At 37.4% G+C, this 13,413-nt stretch overlaps 1 protein-coding gene across 1 annotated transcript in view; it reads left to right on the top strand.

Annotated features, from left to right (window-relative positions):
- The window catches only part of MEI4 (meiotic double-stranded break formation protein 4), an 80,424-nt gene extending 67,362 nt beyond the window's left edge, over positions 1–13,062 (top strand). Inside the window, exon 5 of the mRNA XM_040598797.1 lies at positions 12,099–13,062. Within this exon, the coding sequence (XP_040454731.1) occupies positions 12,099–12,350 (252 nt within the window). The 3' untranslated portion in view covers positions 12,351–13,062. The remainder of the gene's footprint in view (positions 1–12,098) is intronic.
- The last annotated feature ends 351 nt before the right edge of the window (positions 13,063–13,413 follow it).

Below are 13,413 nucleotides of genomic sequence, written 5' to 3'. Positions count from 1 at the left end.
TCCTTTTCCTCACACAGGGCAGTGCCTAGAATCACTCCTCTTGCTCTGTTAGGTGTTATGTTTTGTCTTTTCATGGCTTTTCTGTTTTCTTTTGCAGATAAATACAAGCTTTGAGTAGGTACTGCGTTTTCAGTGAGTCCAAAAGCCCCTAGGTTTGCTTCTGTTGAGGCTTTTTTTCCTCTGCAGTTCTGATCCTGGAATGATGGATTCTGCCTAAGGCTTTGGAGGAAGGGCTGAACTCACTGAAACTGAAGTTTGTGGTGCATATAGAGCCATTGGTTGCAAACTTCCAGAGCTGAAACAAGGCTCTACTTTGCCTGGAGAAGGGAAGACGATTTTCTTCTCTGAAGTAACTTGATGGCAGTGGGTAGGGCAGCAAAGTAGATTGGAAGGTAGGAGAACACAAGAATGGCCGTGCTGTCAAACCAGAGGTCAAATATTCTGCTTCAGACCGCAGCTGTAGTAGACATGCAGGGAAGAGTTTGGAGATGTTTCCAGAAACATTCCCCCAGTATCCAGCAATTTTGGCTATCTAAGGTGGAGAGTGACTGTTCTACATGTTTATCAGTGGATTTCACTATCATATGGCTGTTTCCTTTCTCCTTGTGCAAGCTTTCAGCTTTCACAGTATCCTGTGGCAAGCAATATAAATGCATGTTGTGTGATAACCTACTACTTTGATTTGTTTTCAGACCAGCCATCTGCCACTTGCTAGATTCATTTGATACTTACCAACCCTAGTATTGGTAGAGATGATTTTAGTAAGTGAAGCTGAATGTGGGGTAAGGTTATCATGCTTTTAGAAGAACAACAACAAAAAAAAAAGCCTTATGAGATGAAAAGCATTTTCAAAACCTTCTTTTAAAAAATGAATGAATTATGATTAAGTACTAATGAACATGAATCTTGCATTACTCTGAGTTGTGTTTGTTAAAGATACTAAAACAAAGTGATTGCTGTTTATTTTTTTGTACATTTTCTAAAGATACGTAAACTTCTGTCAAATCTTTTGAAACCAATACAGCTGTATTTTTCAGCAATCCATTGTTTTCTGATATGGTTTTAATTAATAGAGAACTTGCTGCTGCTGTTGTTGTTTTTCAGAACTTTATTTTATTACCTTATTGTCATTCTTTACCTATAAAAATGTTGTATGTATGATGTTTACTTCCAACATACTAGCATTGCTGTGGACTTTATGACATTTCCTGTAGGATGAGAATATTATTTCTTATGTCAACAAACAACATCTTTTCTTTTAACAATAGGTTATTGCATATGGTACTCCTACACTTCCTTATGGTAAATTAAAGAAATGCACATCAGAGAATGAAGTGATGTTATGAATGTGTTATCTCTCACCTTTCTGCTGAAAAGAAGCTTGATATTTGTAAGGCTGACCCAGGGAATTGAGTGGAAATCTTGAAGGACAGACAGGGCTGCCCATGAACAGAACACAGTTCTGTCTGGGAAGGCCCATTCAGACATCAGCTGCCATCAAAGGACCATAGCATTTCTGGTCAGGAGAAGCTTCCTTACCACTTTTAAGGACACTTGAAAAGAAGAAAGAATATGAGAACTCTTTGGTGTCCTGCTCATTACTTTTCATATGGGCAGTAACTATTAAATGGGGAAACTGATGGGTTGACAGCTTACATTTTTTCTGCTTTTTTAGGTTGTTTTTCTGATATTTTTCTGATATGTTAAAATAACTTTGATATGATACTTGAAGATCTAGTTATAAAATCTGGATTTTATTTTATGTGCTAAGGCCTCAGTCTTTGCCATTGTTTGGTTTTCCACTAGTTATTAGCAGCTTATTCATAACCACAACTAAATCATCATCCATCTATCCTTTGACTCCCTGAAAGCTAAGCAAAACATGGATAGAGAAACAGAAGTCGCAATAGAACTTGGAAGATGGGGTGAAAGGTGATACATAACAAAGTACGTGGTATAGTCTGTTGTCAGTTTTTTATGACTCATTGGAGTTGAAAGTCAATGTGAATTGTTTTCAGATTCCTTTTGGAGCGAAGCATACATCTGAGGGAGATAAAACCAGGGTTTTTTTTACTTTATTGTTAAATTGACAAGCCTCTTTGCTTTTCCACAGTTTTCTTTTTCCTATGAGTTTACAGGAATGGAGGCAATTCTTCCTCCTCAACCAGGAATGAAAACACACAACACAAACCTTTCTTTAGTACTGAAGTGTTCATAACTGAGAAATTGTGTTAAATTATTTTTGTTGGTTTCTTTCTCCTTTTCCCCTAATAGTGACTTTGCATGTGACTGTCTGGTCTAGAACTTTACTTTTTAAAAAAAGTTAGAAATATGCTTAAGTAGCCCGTTTGATTTGGAAAGACCCATACTATGATAGATACTTTTACAAGCTTTATTTCAGATTAGTTTCTGAAAAAACTAATAAACCCCCAACATATTTCATGCTTCAGCTTGTGAAGAACTGAATGTTTTTATTCTAGAATAGACTTAAAAAAAAAAACATGTAAGACAGAAATGACAGTTTAAGTTTATGCCTTGTAGATTGGAGTAAAATAGGTTTATAAATTCAAATTATCCCAAGAAGTTTCTGTATTCGTTTTTTTGGTGGTTTTCTCTTAAGTGAGATTTCTTAGTGGCTCTTATTTTAGCTTGCTTTAACAGGATAGCAGGAATTATAATTTACTTTTTAAAACTTTGTGTCTTTCTTATGTAACTTGTAAGGCAATTATTATGATTCTTACTCCAAAATGGAAGCTTGAATGCTCTACTGCTGGTATGTTTAATTTCTTTCAGTATGTTTTAGAAATCATACTACTAGATAAGAATAATATTGCTTAAGATGGCTTGGGAATTTGTTGTAATTTTCTGTGTCATATGAAGGGCTATTAGCACATGACCATGCTAAATTGTATGTGGAAGAAGCATGATGCATAAATGTCTCAGGGATAAGTGTCTTCCCCTGGGGTCATAGAATTTAAAGTGTTTGTTCTGTTTCCTGTCAAAAGTATTTTCCAGAGTATCCCAATTTATCATGTCTGGGCAGAAACCATTTTCACAAGATTCTTGTTGCTTTGGAAACCTCTCTAGCGTGAGGCTAGCTGGGCCATCTAAAATGTTGTTGACATGTTGCTCAGAACTGTACTCATTGCACATGGTGTAGAATCATTTGTTCCAAGAGTTTAGCTGATGTTCTCTCCTTTGTAATTTAACTTTCACAGAGGTTAGCAATTCCTTGACCGTTTCTGCACATGGTTTGCTCTTGATCTCTAAGCAGAATTGTTGAATCTTAGGGAGCTACTTGAGTAGAAAGTGATAACATAAATAAAGGTGACACAACTAGAATTTCAGATCATAGACTCATAGAATCATTTAGGTTGGAAAAGACCTTTTTGATTATCAAGTCCAACTGTTAACCCAGGACTGCCTTGGTCCATCGGTCCAGCCTGTCCAGATTCCCCTGCAGAGCCTTCCTGCCCTCAAGCAGATCAACATGCCTCCCCAGCTTGGCCATCTGCAAACTTACTGAGGGTGCACTCAATCCCCTCATCCAAATCATCAATAAAAATATTAAACAGGCCACCAACTGGATTTAACTCCATTCACCACCACTCTTTGGGCTTGGCCGTCCAGCCAGCGTTTTATCCAGTGTAGAGTACACCTGTGCAAGCCACGAGCAGCCAGTTTCTCCAGGAGAATGCTGTGGGAGACAGTGGCAAAGTCTTTACTAAAGTCTAATTAGACAACATCCACAGCTTTTCCCTCATCCAGTAGGCAGGTCACCTTATCATAGAAGGAGATCAGGTCAGTCAAGTAGGACCTGCCTTTCATAAACCCCTGGTGGCTGGGCCTGATCCCCGAGGTGTCCTGCACGTGCTGTGTGATCACACTCAGGTTGATCTGCTCCATAACCTTCCCGGGCACTGAGGTCAGCTTGACAGGCCTGTAGTTCCCCAGATCCTCCTTTCTGCCCTTCTTGTAGATGGGTATCACATTGGATAACCTCCAGTCTTCTGGGACCTTCCCAGTTAGCCAGGACTGCTGATAAATGATGGAGGGTGGCTTGATAAGCTCTTCCACCAGCTCCCTCAGTACCCTTGGGTGGATGCCATTCCGCTCCATAGAAATAGGCACATCTAAGTGGAGCAGCAGGTCACAAACTGTTTCCTCCTGGATATGTGGACTTCGTTCTTCTCCTCATCCCTGTCATCCAGCTGAGGGGGCTGAGTATCCTTGAGGATAACTGCTCTGACTTAAAGACTGAGACAAAGAAGGCATTAAGTTCCTCAGCCTTTTCCTCAGGTTTGGTGGCAGTGTTCCCCACACACATCCAATAAAGGATGCGATTATCCTTGGCCCTCCTTTTGTTTCTTATGTATTTGTAAAAACGTTTTTTGTTATCTTTTACGGCAGTGGCCAGCCTGAGTTCTAGCTGGGCTTCCACCTTTCCAATCTTTGCCCTGCACAACCTCACAACATACTTGTAGTCCTCCTGAATTGCCTGCCCCTTCTTCCAAAGGTGGTACATTTTCTGGGTTTTTTTCACCCTGAGTTCCAGCAAAAGCTCTGTCTAGCCAGGCAGGTCTTCTTCCCTGATGGCTCATCTTTCAGCACATGGGGACAGCCTGTTCCTCTGCCTTTAAGTTTTCCTTCTGGGAAAATGTCCAGCCTTCCTGAACTCCTTGACCCTTCAAAACTATCTCCCAAGGGTCTCTCTTGACCAGGCTCCTAAAGAGGCCAAAGTCTGCCCTCTTGAAGTCCATGGCAGCGGTTTTGCTGACCCCCTTCCTTACTTTTCAAAGAACTGAAAACTGTCATTTTGTGATCACTATGCTGAGGATGTCCTCTGATCATCACATCACCTACCAGTCCTCTGTTCATAAACAGCAGGTCCAGCAGGGCATTTCCCCTAGCTGGCTCCCCTCACCAGCTCTGTCAGGAAGTTATCTTCTGCTGTGCTGTATTTCCAGCAGACATCTGGTAAGTGGAAGTCCCTCAGAAGAACAAGGGCTAGTGATTGTGAGACTTCTCCCAGATGCTTATAGAATATTCCATCTGCCTCTTCGTCCTGGTGTGGTGGTCTGTAATAGATTCCCACCATTGGCCTTCCATGTGATTCTTACCCATAAATATTCAACCTTGTTGCCACCATGAAGCTCTAGACAACCAAAACACTCCCAACCACACAGGGCTTGCCCACCACCTCTCCTCCCTTGCCTATCGCTTCTGAAGAGTTTACAGCCCTCCATGGCAGCACTCCAGCTGTCAGTCATCCCACCATGTTTCCATGATGACAGCTATATCATATTTTTCCAGCTCCACAATGGCTTGCAACTCCTTCCAGTTTGTTGCCCATGCTTCAGTTATTAATCACATTGAATAAAAGACAAAAATACTTTGAAAGTTTGGGGAAGGGGGGGGGCAGGTTTGTATAAATTTAAATAAGGAATTGTAGGTGATGTGAATTTTGCTTTAGAAACTGAAAGAGGGTGTAAATTAGTTTGAACTTTCTTGGCAGGTGAATGTTGGTGTGCTTAATGAGTATTATGATTACTAGGAGGGATGTTAGGGAAACATGCATTTCAAATAACAAAACAAGAAGCTATTAAAGAGAAATGCTAATCAGCTAAAAACTGAATCCTGAGTCATGGCAATTTGTAAGGTAATTACCTTTTAACCAAATACAATAGTGTTAAAATCAGAACAAAAAGATTTCTAGTAAAGTCTTTCATGCATGCCTGCCGTAAATATTTTAGAGATGCTTATCAGCATGCTATTTAAACACTAAACAGCAGTTAGAGGTAACCTCTTTTATCCTACTGTGTTCTTTCTTGTCCCATGTATATTGTTGGTTTTGTAAATCTCAATGATGCACGTAGAGATTATTTTCACACTTGTGGAACATCCACTTAAAAGGCTTCCCATATTGTTTTGAAGTAAAACGCATATTATGCAAACATACAAGCCACACTGAAAAATGTTTGCCTTGTGTTTAGAACTTGGAACGCAGCAATGAGTAGCCTGCATAGGGAGAATGTTCAAGAACAGAATTCCTTGTGATATTTCATCTTTGTTCATAAAATGAGAATATATTGCCACTTGAGGAAACAATTCAGTCATTCTTGAAATACATTTCTGTTAACCTCTGAGTCAGACTGGGTGGATAGAGTAAAACAGTGTTGATTTTACTGAAAACTTAGGTTTGTGAGCGTTACCTTAGACTACACAAAATTTGCTAAATGCTGATCACTTGTTGATAGGTTTCCAGCTAGTTGCTTCTTCCTTATTTTTCGTTATGATGATTTAGGAACTTTTTTACCTAAAAAGTGATGCTTCCAAATATCTTTCCATTTAGAGACTTAATTTGATAATGATATACTTGTTAGGACAACTGTCATGTTAAAATACAGAAAATGTTTTCAGAGAAGCATCCCTCCTATATGCAGGCATAGTGAGCACAGATGTTTTCTTTTCTGTGGGTATCAGTGGCTGTATTTAGTTTGTCACTGCTTTATTTAGTCTCATATCCACCTTTGTTATAGTTCTGGAAGGAGCAATCCCTCCTGCTTCCAGAAAGCCAAGACAGCAAATAAATCTAGAAAAAGAGTTGGGATAGTTGACCACGAAACAGCATATACTGGATTGTGTATATCTAAAAGCGTGTAAATCAAGCTTAGTCATTTTCTAACAGGCGTGCTCCACTTCAAACACTTTGAATTAATTTGACTAAATTGACTGTTCTGTGTTACACGGGACATCAGCTTGCACTCACTTTGTGGTCCCCTAGGCCATGAATTTGAATTTTCTTGCCAAGAATTCAGTCTGCACATGTACCTGCCTGTACCAGCAGCCTTCAGTAAGGAAACAAGGGGTGCTGGGACTATTTGCTGCGATGATGTCTTGGCTGGTGATAGACTATTTCAAGGAAGATGCATGCTCTTTGCCTTTTTCCACGTGCTCTAAAGAATTTTCTAAAGAAAAAATGGCTCCATTTGCTTCACTGAGAAGGGGATGGGCCATGGGGGATTTTTGCTGGAAATGGCTAGATGGCAGATTTGGTTCTGTTCTGCCCTCTGTCCTCCATAAGTGATCACAGCCGAGCAGCTGGTGGTGCAGCCCACTGCCTCTGCTTCTCTTGAGGGCAATATTAGCCACGCTTTAGCAGTTCCCGTTGTTTATTTTGGTCTACCCTTTATGCTTCTCTGAATAATTTGCATGTAAAAGAAGAGAAATGCCAACTTCTAGCATGATATTTCAGTGAAATTTGAAACAGAATTTCTTGGGACATAGAAAAGACACTTTGCTAGCATAAAAGTTACATCCTTGCTGAATAGTAAAAGTTTGCAAAGAAATGGAAGTGGCAAAAGTTGCAAGAAAAAATTTACAAGAAGCAAAACTGTTAAAAGTATGATGGATTGAGGAGATTTAGGCAGAACATTCTCTGCTAAAATAGCCATCTTCTAGAATTGTCAGTTTTATCACTTTCTAAACACCAGAGGTATATAAACACTTAACTATTCAGTTTGATTAAAATTTGTATCAGTATGTCAGTATTTTATATAGCATCATGTTGTGTATAGTTATTTGTTGCAATATACTTTTAAACTTGGTATCTTTGTGGGACTGAAAAAGCCTGAACAGATGTTAAATAAATTATAAGGATAGAAAAGGAAGAAAACTTTTTGTAAGTAATCAAACATAATGGTGCCTCTAAATTAATTTTAATTGTTTTAATTTTGTCAGAAATTTCAGCATTTCAATGTTCCATTCTAAACCAAAAAGAATTTTTCTCGAGTTAGAGCTGTTTCTGGCTTATTTCAGAATGCATACAGATGTTGCTGATACTTTGTCCGTAGTCTACATATGTATCTGAGTTACGTGGAAGCAAATTCTATTTGCCATGGACATACTGTCTTTCTTTCCGTCTAATTCTTATTTCTACTGGTTAAGTGTTGTCCTCATTCTGTAGGTCTTTTGAGATATAAAAGAAATAAAACTTACATATCTATACTAGAAGTTAACATCCATCTTCTGCATGTGAAAATTCCAGCCTCAGCAGATTACTTCACTAGAAATAATGAGTTGTGGCTGTTGAATGGCTTAAGAATAGTAGAGAATTTCTTCAAAGCTAATATTTATTTTCTTGTTCATGTTTAAAATTGCTGTTATTGAGGCCATTTCAATAAATTATGCAAATGTGCATGATACTGTAAAACAAGAAAACAAAAATATTTTAAGTGCAAAACTTGCATTTAGAGTATCACTTGGGATTTTTTCTGAATCTGGTTGAATAACCTTCAAAAATTACATCCACTATTCTGTGAAGGTTACTTTGGTTAATTCTTTGCTTTCAGATCCCTATTGTCCAAAATTTTGCTGAAGACCCCAACTCCAAATCTGTCCAATAAGAGAGCTGTGGCTTGGAATTTGGTACAGGGCCATCTGACCTGTCGCTTTGCAAAGAGGAAGTGCAATAAAGGTCCAGGGACCTGCAACACAGATGGCTTTTTAGCTTTCTGACTGTCATCGCTGCCTACGGTTTTGAGCAGTTTCCTTTAACATATTAGTATTGGGGTTTATGATTTCATTATAAAGAAGACAGGTTAGAGATCTTTTTCCCTGCTTTCAGATTTTGTAGTCAATATGTGTGCTATTCCAGGTGGCCACCCTGTGATGTAGGAGAAGCTTGAACAATTAATTTCAGCCAAAAGCTTTGGCACTTGCTGCATTCTGAACTCGGTGATGTAAATATAATTCTGATTAGCAAATTGTCAAATCCAGCCAGGAGATCCTTGTACCCCTTGTTCCCATCTTATACAGAGCTCAATCTTATTTAATTAATAATTCTAAAAAAAAAATAATATTAACTTTGAGGAGTTTTTTTGGTTTGACATATCATAATAAGCAAATAATTTCAAAAGTTAATTTCCAAACTCAGGTGCATGCAAAATGCATCTTACTGTGAAGAAACACATATCCAAATACTAGGTGAGGAAAAATCAGCAAGGACTAGTGTCACAAAAAAACCCAGTGTCCAAATCCCATATTGCCTACCCATCTATCTGATCTGTAAAAAGATTCATTATATTAAAGAACTTTCTGAAAAACAGAATTAGTGTTATTTAAAGTTGGTATTAAGATGTTCTGGAATTGTAGCCTATATTTATAAGGTTTGCTTTACAGATAAACCTTCTGAACTTTCTGGATGGACTAGCTGTGTGCGCACGCGTGTGTGTGTACACGTAAGAGGTCTTTTATGTGACTGTGCACCATTAGGTAACAGTAAAGGTATTCCTCTACAAATTCTGTGGCATAAATTTGCATTGGTAGTTTCTGCATCAATTAGCGCTACAGAAGACATCTAACAAAAGAAATGGAGACACATTTTGTTCAGATTATTAAATGGGTCGGAAAGGTTAATAAGTCTTGAGCAAGAAAGTGTTCTAGTCCAATTCCCCCTCCCCACCCCTGGTTTTATAAAACAATATTTTAAAGTGCGTTTGTCCCCTGTAAAGCAATTACCTCAAAAAAATACTTCCTCCTTGCCATCAGACTTACCCTTTCTGTTCAAAGTCGGTTCGGTGAAGCTAAAATAATTTTCCTTTAGTGCAGTAGTATTTGCAGAGGAAAAAGAGTTAGTTAGCTCGTGGTTTCTTTTATCCATAATCAGTTAGATAGTTTACTAAGCTGCAATCAGTTGCACTTTTCAAGACCCACTGAAAGTAACACAATTGCTTAACGGCTTGGAAGAGCCTGAGGTTATGGGGATAAGTGAAATGACATAATTTGCCTTTCTAAAACATTTTCCATTGATTCCTCATATGAAAGGAAGATCTGAGTGAATTTACAAGGCCAACACCTGAATCAAACAGGTTTTTGCTTATAACATTGTACTTGGATATTAGAAGTACAATGTTATAAGCAAAAACATAAAGCATAGAACTGTAATTTATGTTTACAATCATACTTTATGTACTTTTATCACTGTAAAGAGTTTCAGGACATGGTACATCTGTGGATCTGGTTTAGAGTGGGATGAATTACATTCTGAAAGACCCTGGGAACTACTCAGCTGCCAAAACTCAGCCATCTCATACCACATTGGGTGCCCTAAGGTGGTACTTTGGGTTTACGGCTGTTAACTCTTACGTAAAGCTCTACTCATGCATGTGCCTCGGATACCCTTGGACATCCAAAATGGCAACAGATACCTACATTCAGGCAACTTGAGTCCCACCCCATGCTTGCCTCTGTTGGCTAAAACAGGAACCAAGGATAACTGTCTCAGCTTGTTGATGCCTGCTTTTGGTTAGATGACTCCTACACTAAAGTCTAAAAAGCAGAGTTTGTAGGCCTTCAGAATCATCTGTTCTGTAGAGATTCAGGAAATCATTAATACCAGTTATTTTCTCAACTTAGAAAGTAGTAATTTAGTCTAATAAGCAAAATAAATACAATTATCTCACCAGTATTAGTTAATAGTCAAAACAATCAGTGTATAGGCATAATTGTCCTAGAGTCAGCTGCTTGGTATTTGAAGAAACAGACTGTCTTGTTACCTCGGTTTTCCCTAATTATACAATTGGATTTAATTGGACTTTAAAAGTATGCAAATACTTACTATTGTCCTTTTATATTTTTTTGTCGTCTGTTGTGATGAGAATGACAATACCAAATTCTTGGCAGCAGCTTTTGAACTGCAGATTTTTCTTGCCAGGTTCCAGAGAGACAGAACTGGAGCATGCAAGGCTAGGGATAATATTTTTTCAGTAATTAACCTAATTTTCAAGATGTTTAGAAAAAGCAAAATGACTTTGCTACATTGAGGCTTTGGCTGTGGTATCTTAGTGTCATCCCTGAGGTGGCAAGCTACCTGAAAGATATTAGTCTAGGGAGCTTCAACACAGATTTGAGGTTCAAGAGCTACTAGCTCAGAAGAACAGTGAGCAGCCCCTGAGCCACCATCTAGCGCAGAGGCAGACAGCAGCAACCTTACCTGAGGAAGGTAAAGTGCTGTGTTTTTGATAGATTCTACTGGAATCCAAAATAACTTACGTTGTTTGTAAAAAAACACCATTATATAATAAATTTCACACTTTGGAAGTCTAGCAGTATGCTAGCAGGTTCAGGGTGGGTAAAATGATTTGATGCTGATTCATAGACCCATGTCAAAACCTAAGCCCATCTGGCTTTGTACCACAGACCCAAACAGTTGTTTAGGCTTGTTAGACCTATCAGTCCATTTTCTAAAGTACATAATTTTCTAGCAGCTATGATTTTACCTTTCAGTTCTGATCATCTATCTACTGTAATTGCAGCGCTTTTCAGAACAAGGTCATCTTATATTATTGGTAGATTTTGCTGTAAAGGGCACAGAATTTCAATTCACAGGGACAACTGCCCAAGGTTTAAGTTTTTATCTTACCAGTTATTCCCTATGTACAGCAGAGATTCTGAAAACTTCAGTTTGGAACTGCAGTTTCCAAATACAGAACAGGTAAATTTATATTAGATAAAGCTGTAAGGCTTTTGATAAATTTGTTGTTTGGTCAGTGAGCGTATTTGACAAACTGACCCTTCCACTTTGTAACCGAGTCAGATATGTAGTACTGGCTTGTGTATCTTCTATTTGGATTAATAATTTGAACTTTTAATTTGCTTTCTAGAGGTGTTATTTGAATAGATGATTGTCTATATTTAAAAATTTCTTTTTTTACTTGTTATTTCGTTTGTCAGAAAACAGAAATCCACTAATTTTAATGATATGCCTAAACCAAACAAAGCTACTGTTGTTATTGTTGTTGTTTGTAATCATTATTATATGTCATCTCTGTGGATAATTAGGTAGCGAAACCCTCTGACTCATGAACAGGAGGTTATGTTGACTTTCCATTTGGGAGTGTGATGGAGAGTTAGGTTTTTGGCTGTTATCACAAAAAGGAAAATATTTCTTAGAAGTAATCATACTGAGAGTGTAGCTGTTCTGATTATATAAATACTACTGTAAATGTTAACATTATTCCTTAAACTGTCTTCTGAGATGGTAGGCTGCACAAACATTTTCACACTGTGCTTATGTATTGATTTTTCTTTATTCCCAGATCCAGGCAATGTATAACATTACCCAGTATGAGAATATTTTTCTTTTGTGCATGATTCTGGAACAACTTCTTCAAAATGAGACAGAAGAAAGTAACGTTTCAAGCTCAGACTACGATGGAGAGGAAAAAATCAGATTTCTGAAGAACCTTGATCAAATTATTCTTCATCTCTCAGATGAATTCCCTTTGTTTTCTTTGTATTTATGGAGAGTAAGTGTTCTTTTGAACTCAGCTCAAATACAAGTTGATTAAAACAAGCAGACTGCTTTTTAATAGTGCATTTATTGTGGGATTGCATTGGAAAATTTTCAAGCCAGACAGGAGAACTGTTCTAATTGGAAAATATTTATATTAAACTACTATGCTATACAGCAGTTTCAGAGATAATGCAATTTTTTTCCCAATTTTAAATACAGAAAAATATTTAATAATCCAGGTGCTGTTTTCAATAAATGCTTTTTCTCATAATGGAAAACAGTAAGTTGATGTTTGTGTACACAGTGAAAATGGCAACAAAGAAAGTGTTTCGGGTGATGATTAAAATAATAGCTATGCATTTTAAAGTCAAGACACAACGTGTGTTTAAAGCTTCCAAATTAGGAAAGTATTGCCTTTCTTTTAAGAGTTGTATAGCTTCTGTGTGCTTTAGAGACAATGGCTGGTTGGCAGAAACAAGAATATTTTAAAACTTGGTAACTTACTGCTACAAATTCTTACAGGAAAGACTTGGTTTCTGATTTATTCAAAAGAGTCATTAACCTGAGCAAACTAAATCTGGTGCTCAGTTTTACAACTCCTACATTTATTGTATACTGCTTGGCTTTACCCGCGTAGGCACAGTAGGCCTAATTTGGTCCAAATTGACTAACGATTTCAAGGATCTAATCTAAATAAATTTATTTCATTTCATGATTACTTTAAAACTTTCTGTTCAAAATTAATGAATGTTGATAAAATCCCCTTTGAATATTTGTGTTATCTGATTTTTAAATTTTTATTTCTGTGTGATGGAATTACATTCATAGTAATAATCAAAGCAACATATTGTAACAGAAATAATCTTAAACATAAAAGGCCTTTAAAATATGACTTCAGCAATACCTTAACTGATCCAGAGTCTTTGATAAACTTAGAGGGTAATTATTATGCTGAATGGCATTTTTTTCTAACAGATAAACAACATTGTAGTTTTATGTCTCCTAATAGTGCATATTCACTGTAAATATGAAAATATTTTTAGCATAAGTCCTTATCCTTCCCCTTGCATTTCTTTCATCGGATTGATTTTTATGTCATAAAAATTATCTGAAACACC

Source organism: Falco naumanni, chromosome 6 (genome assembly GCF_017639655.2).
Source record: "Falco naumanni isolate bFalNau1 chromosome 6, bFalNau1.pat, whole genome shotgun sequence".
Classification (NCBI taxonomy): domain Eukaryota; kingdom Metazoa; phylum Chordata; class Aves; order Falconiformes; family Falconidae; genus Falco; species Falco naumanni.
The sequence above is the reverse complement of the archived record's forward strand: the minus strand, read 5'-3'. Positions and strand labels throughout refer to the sequence as shown.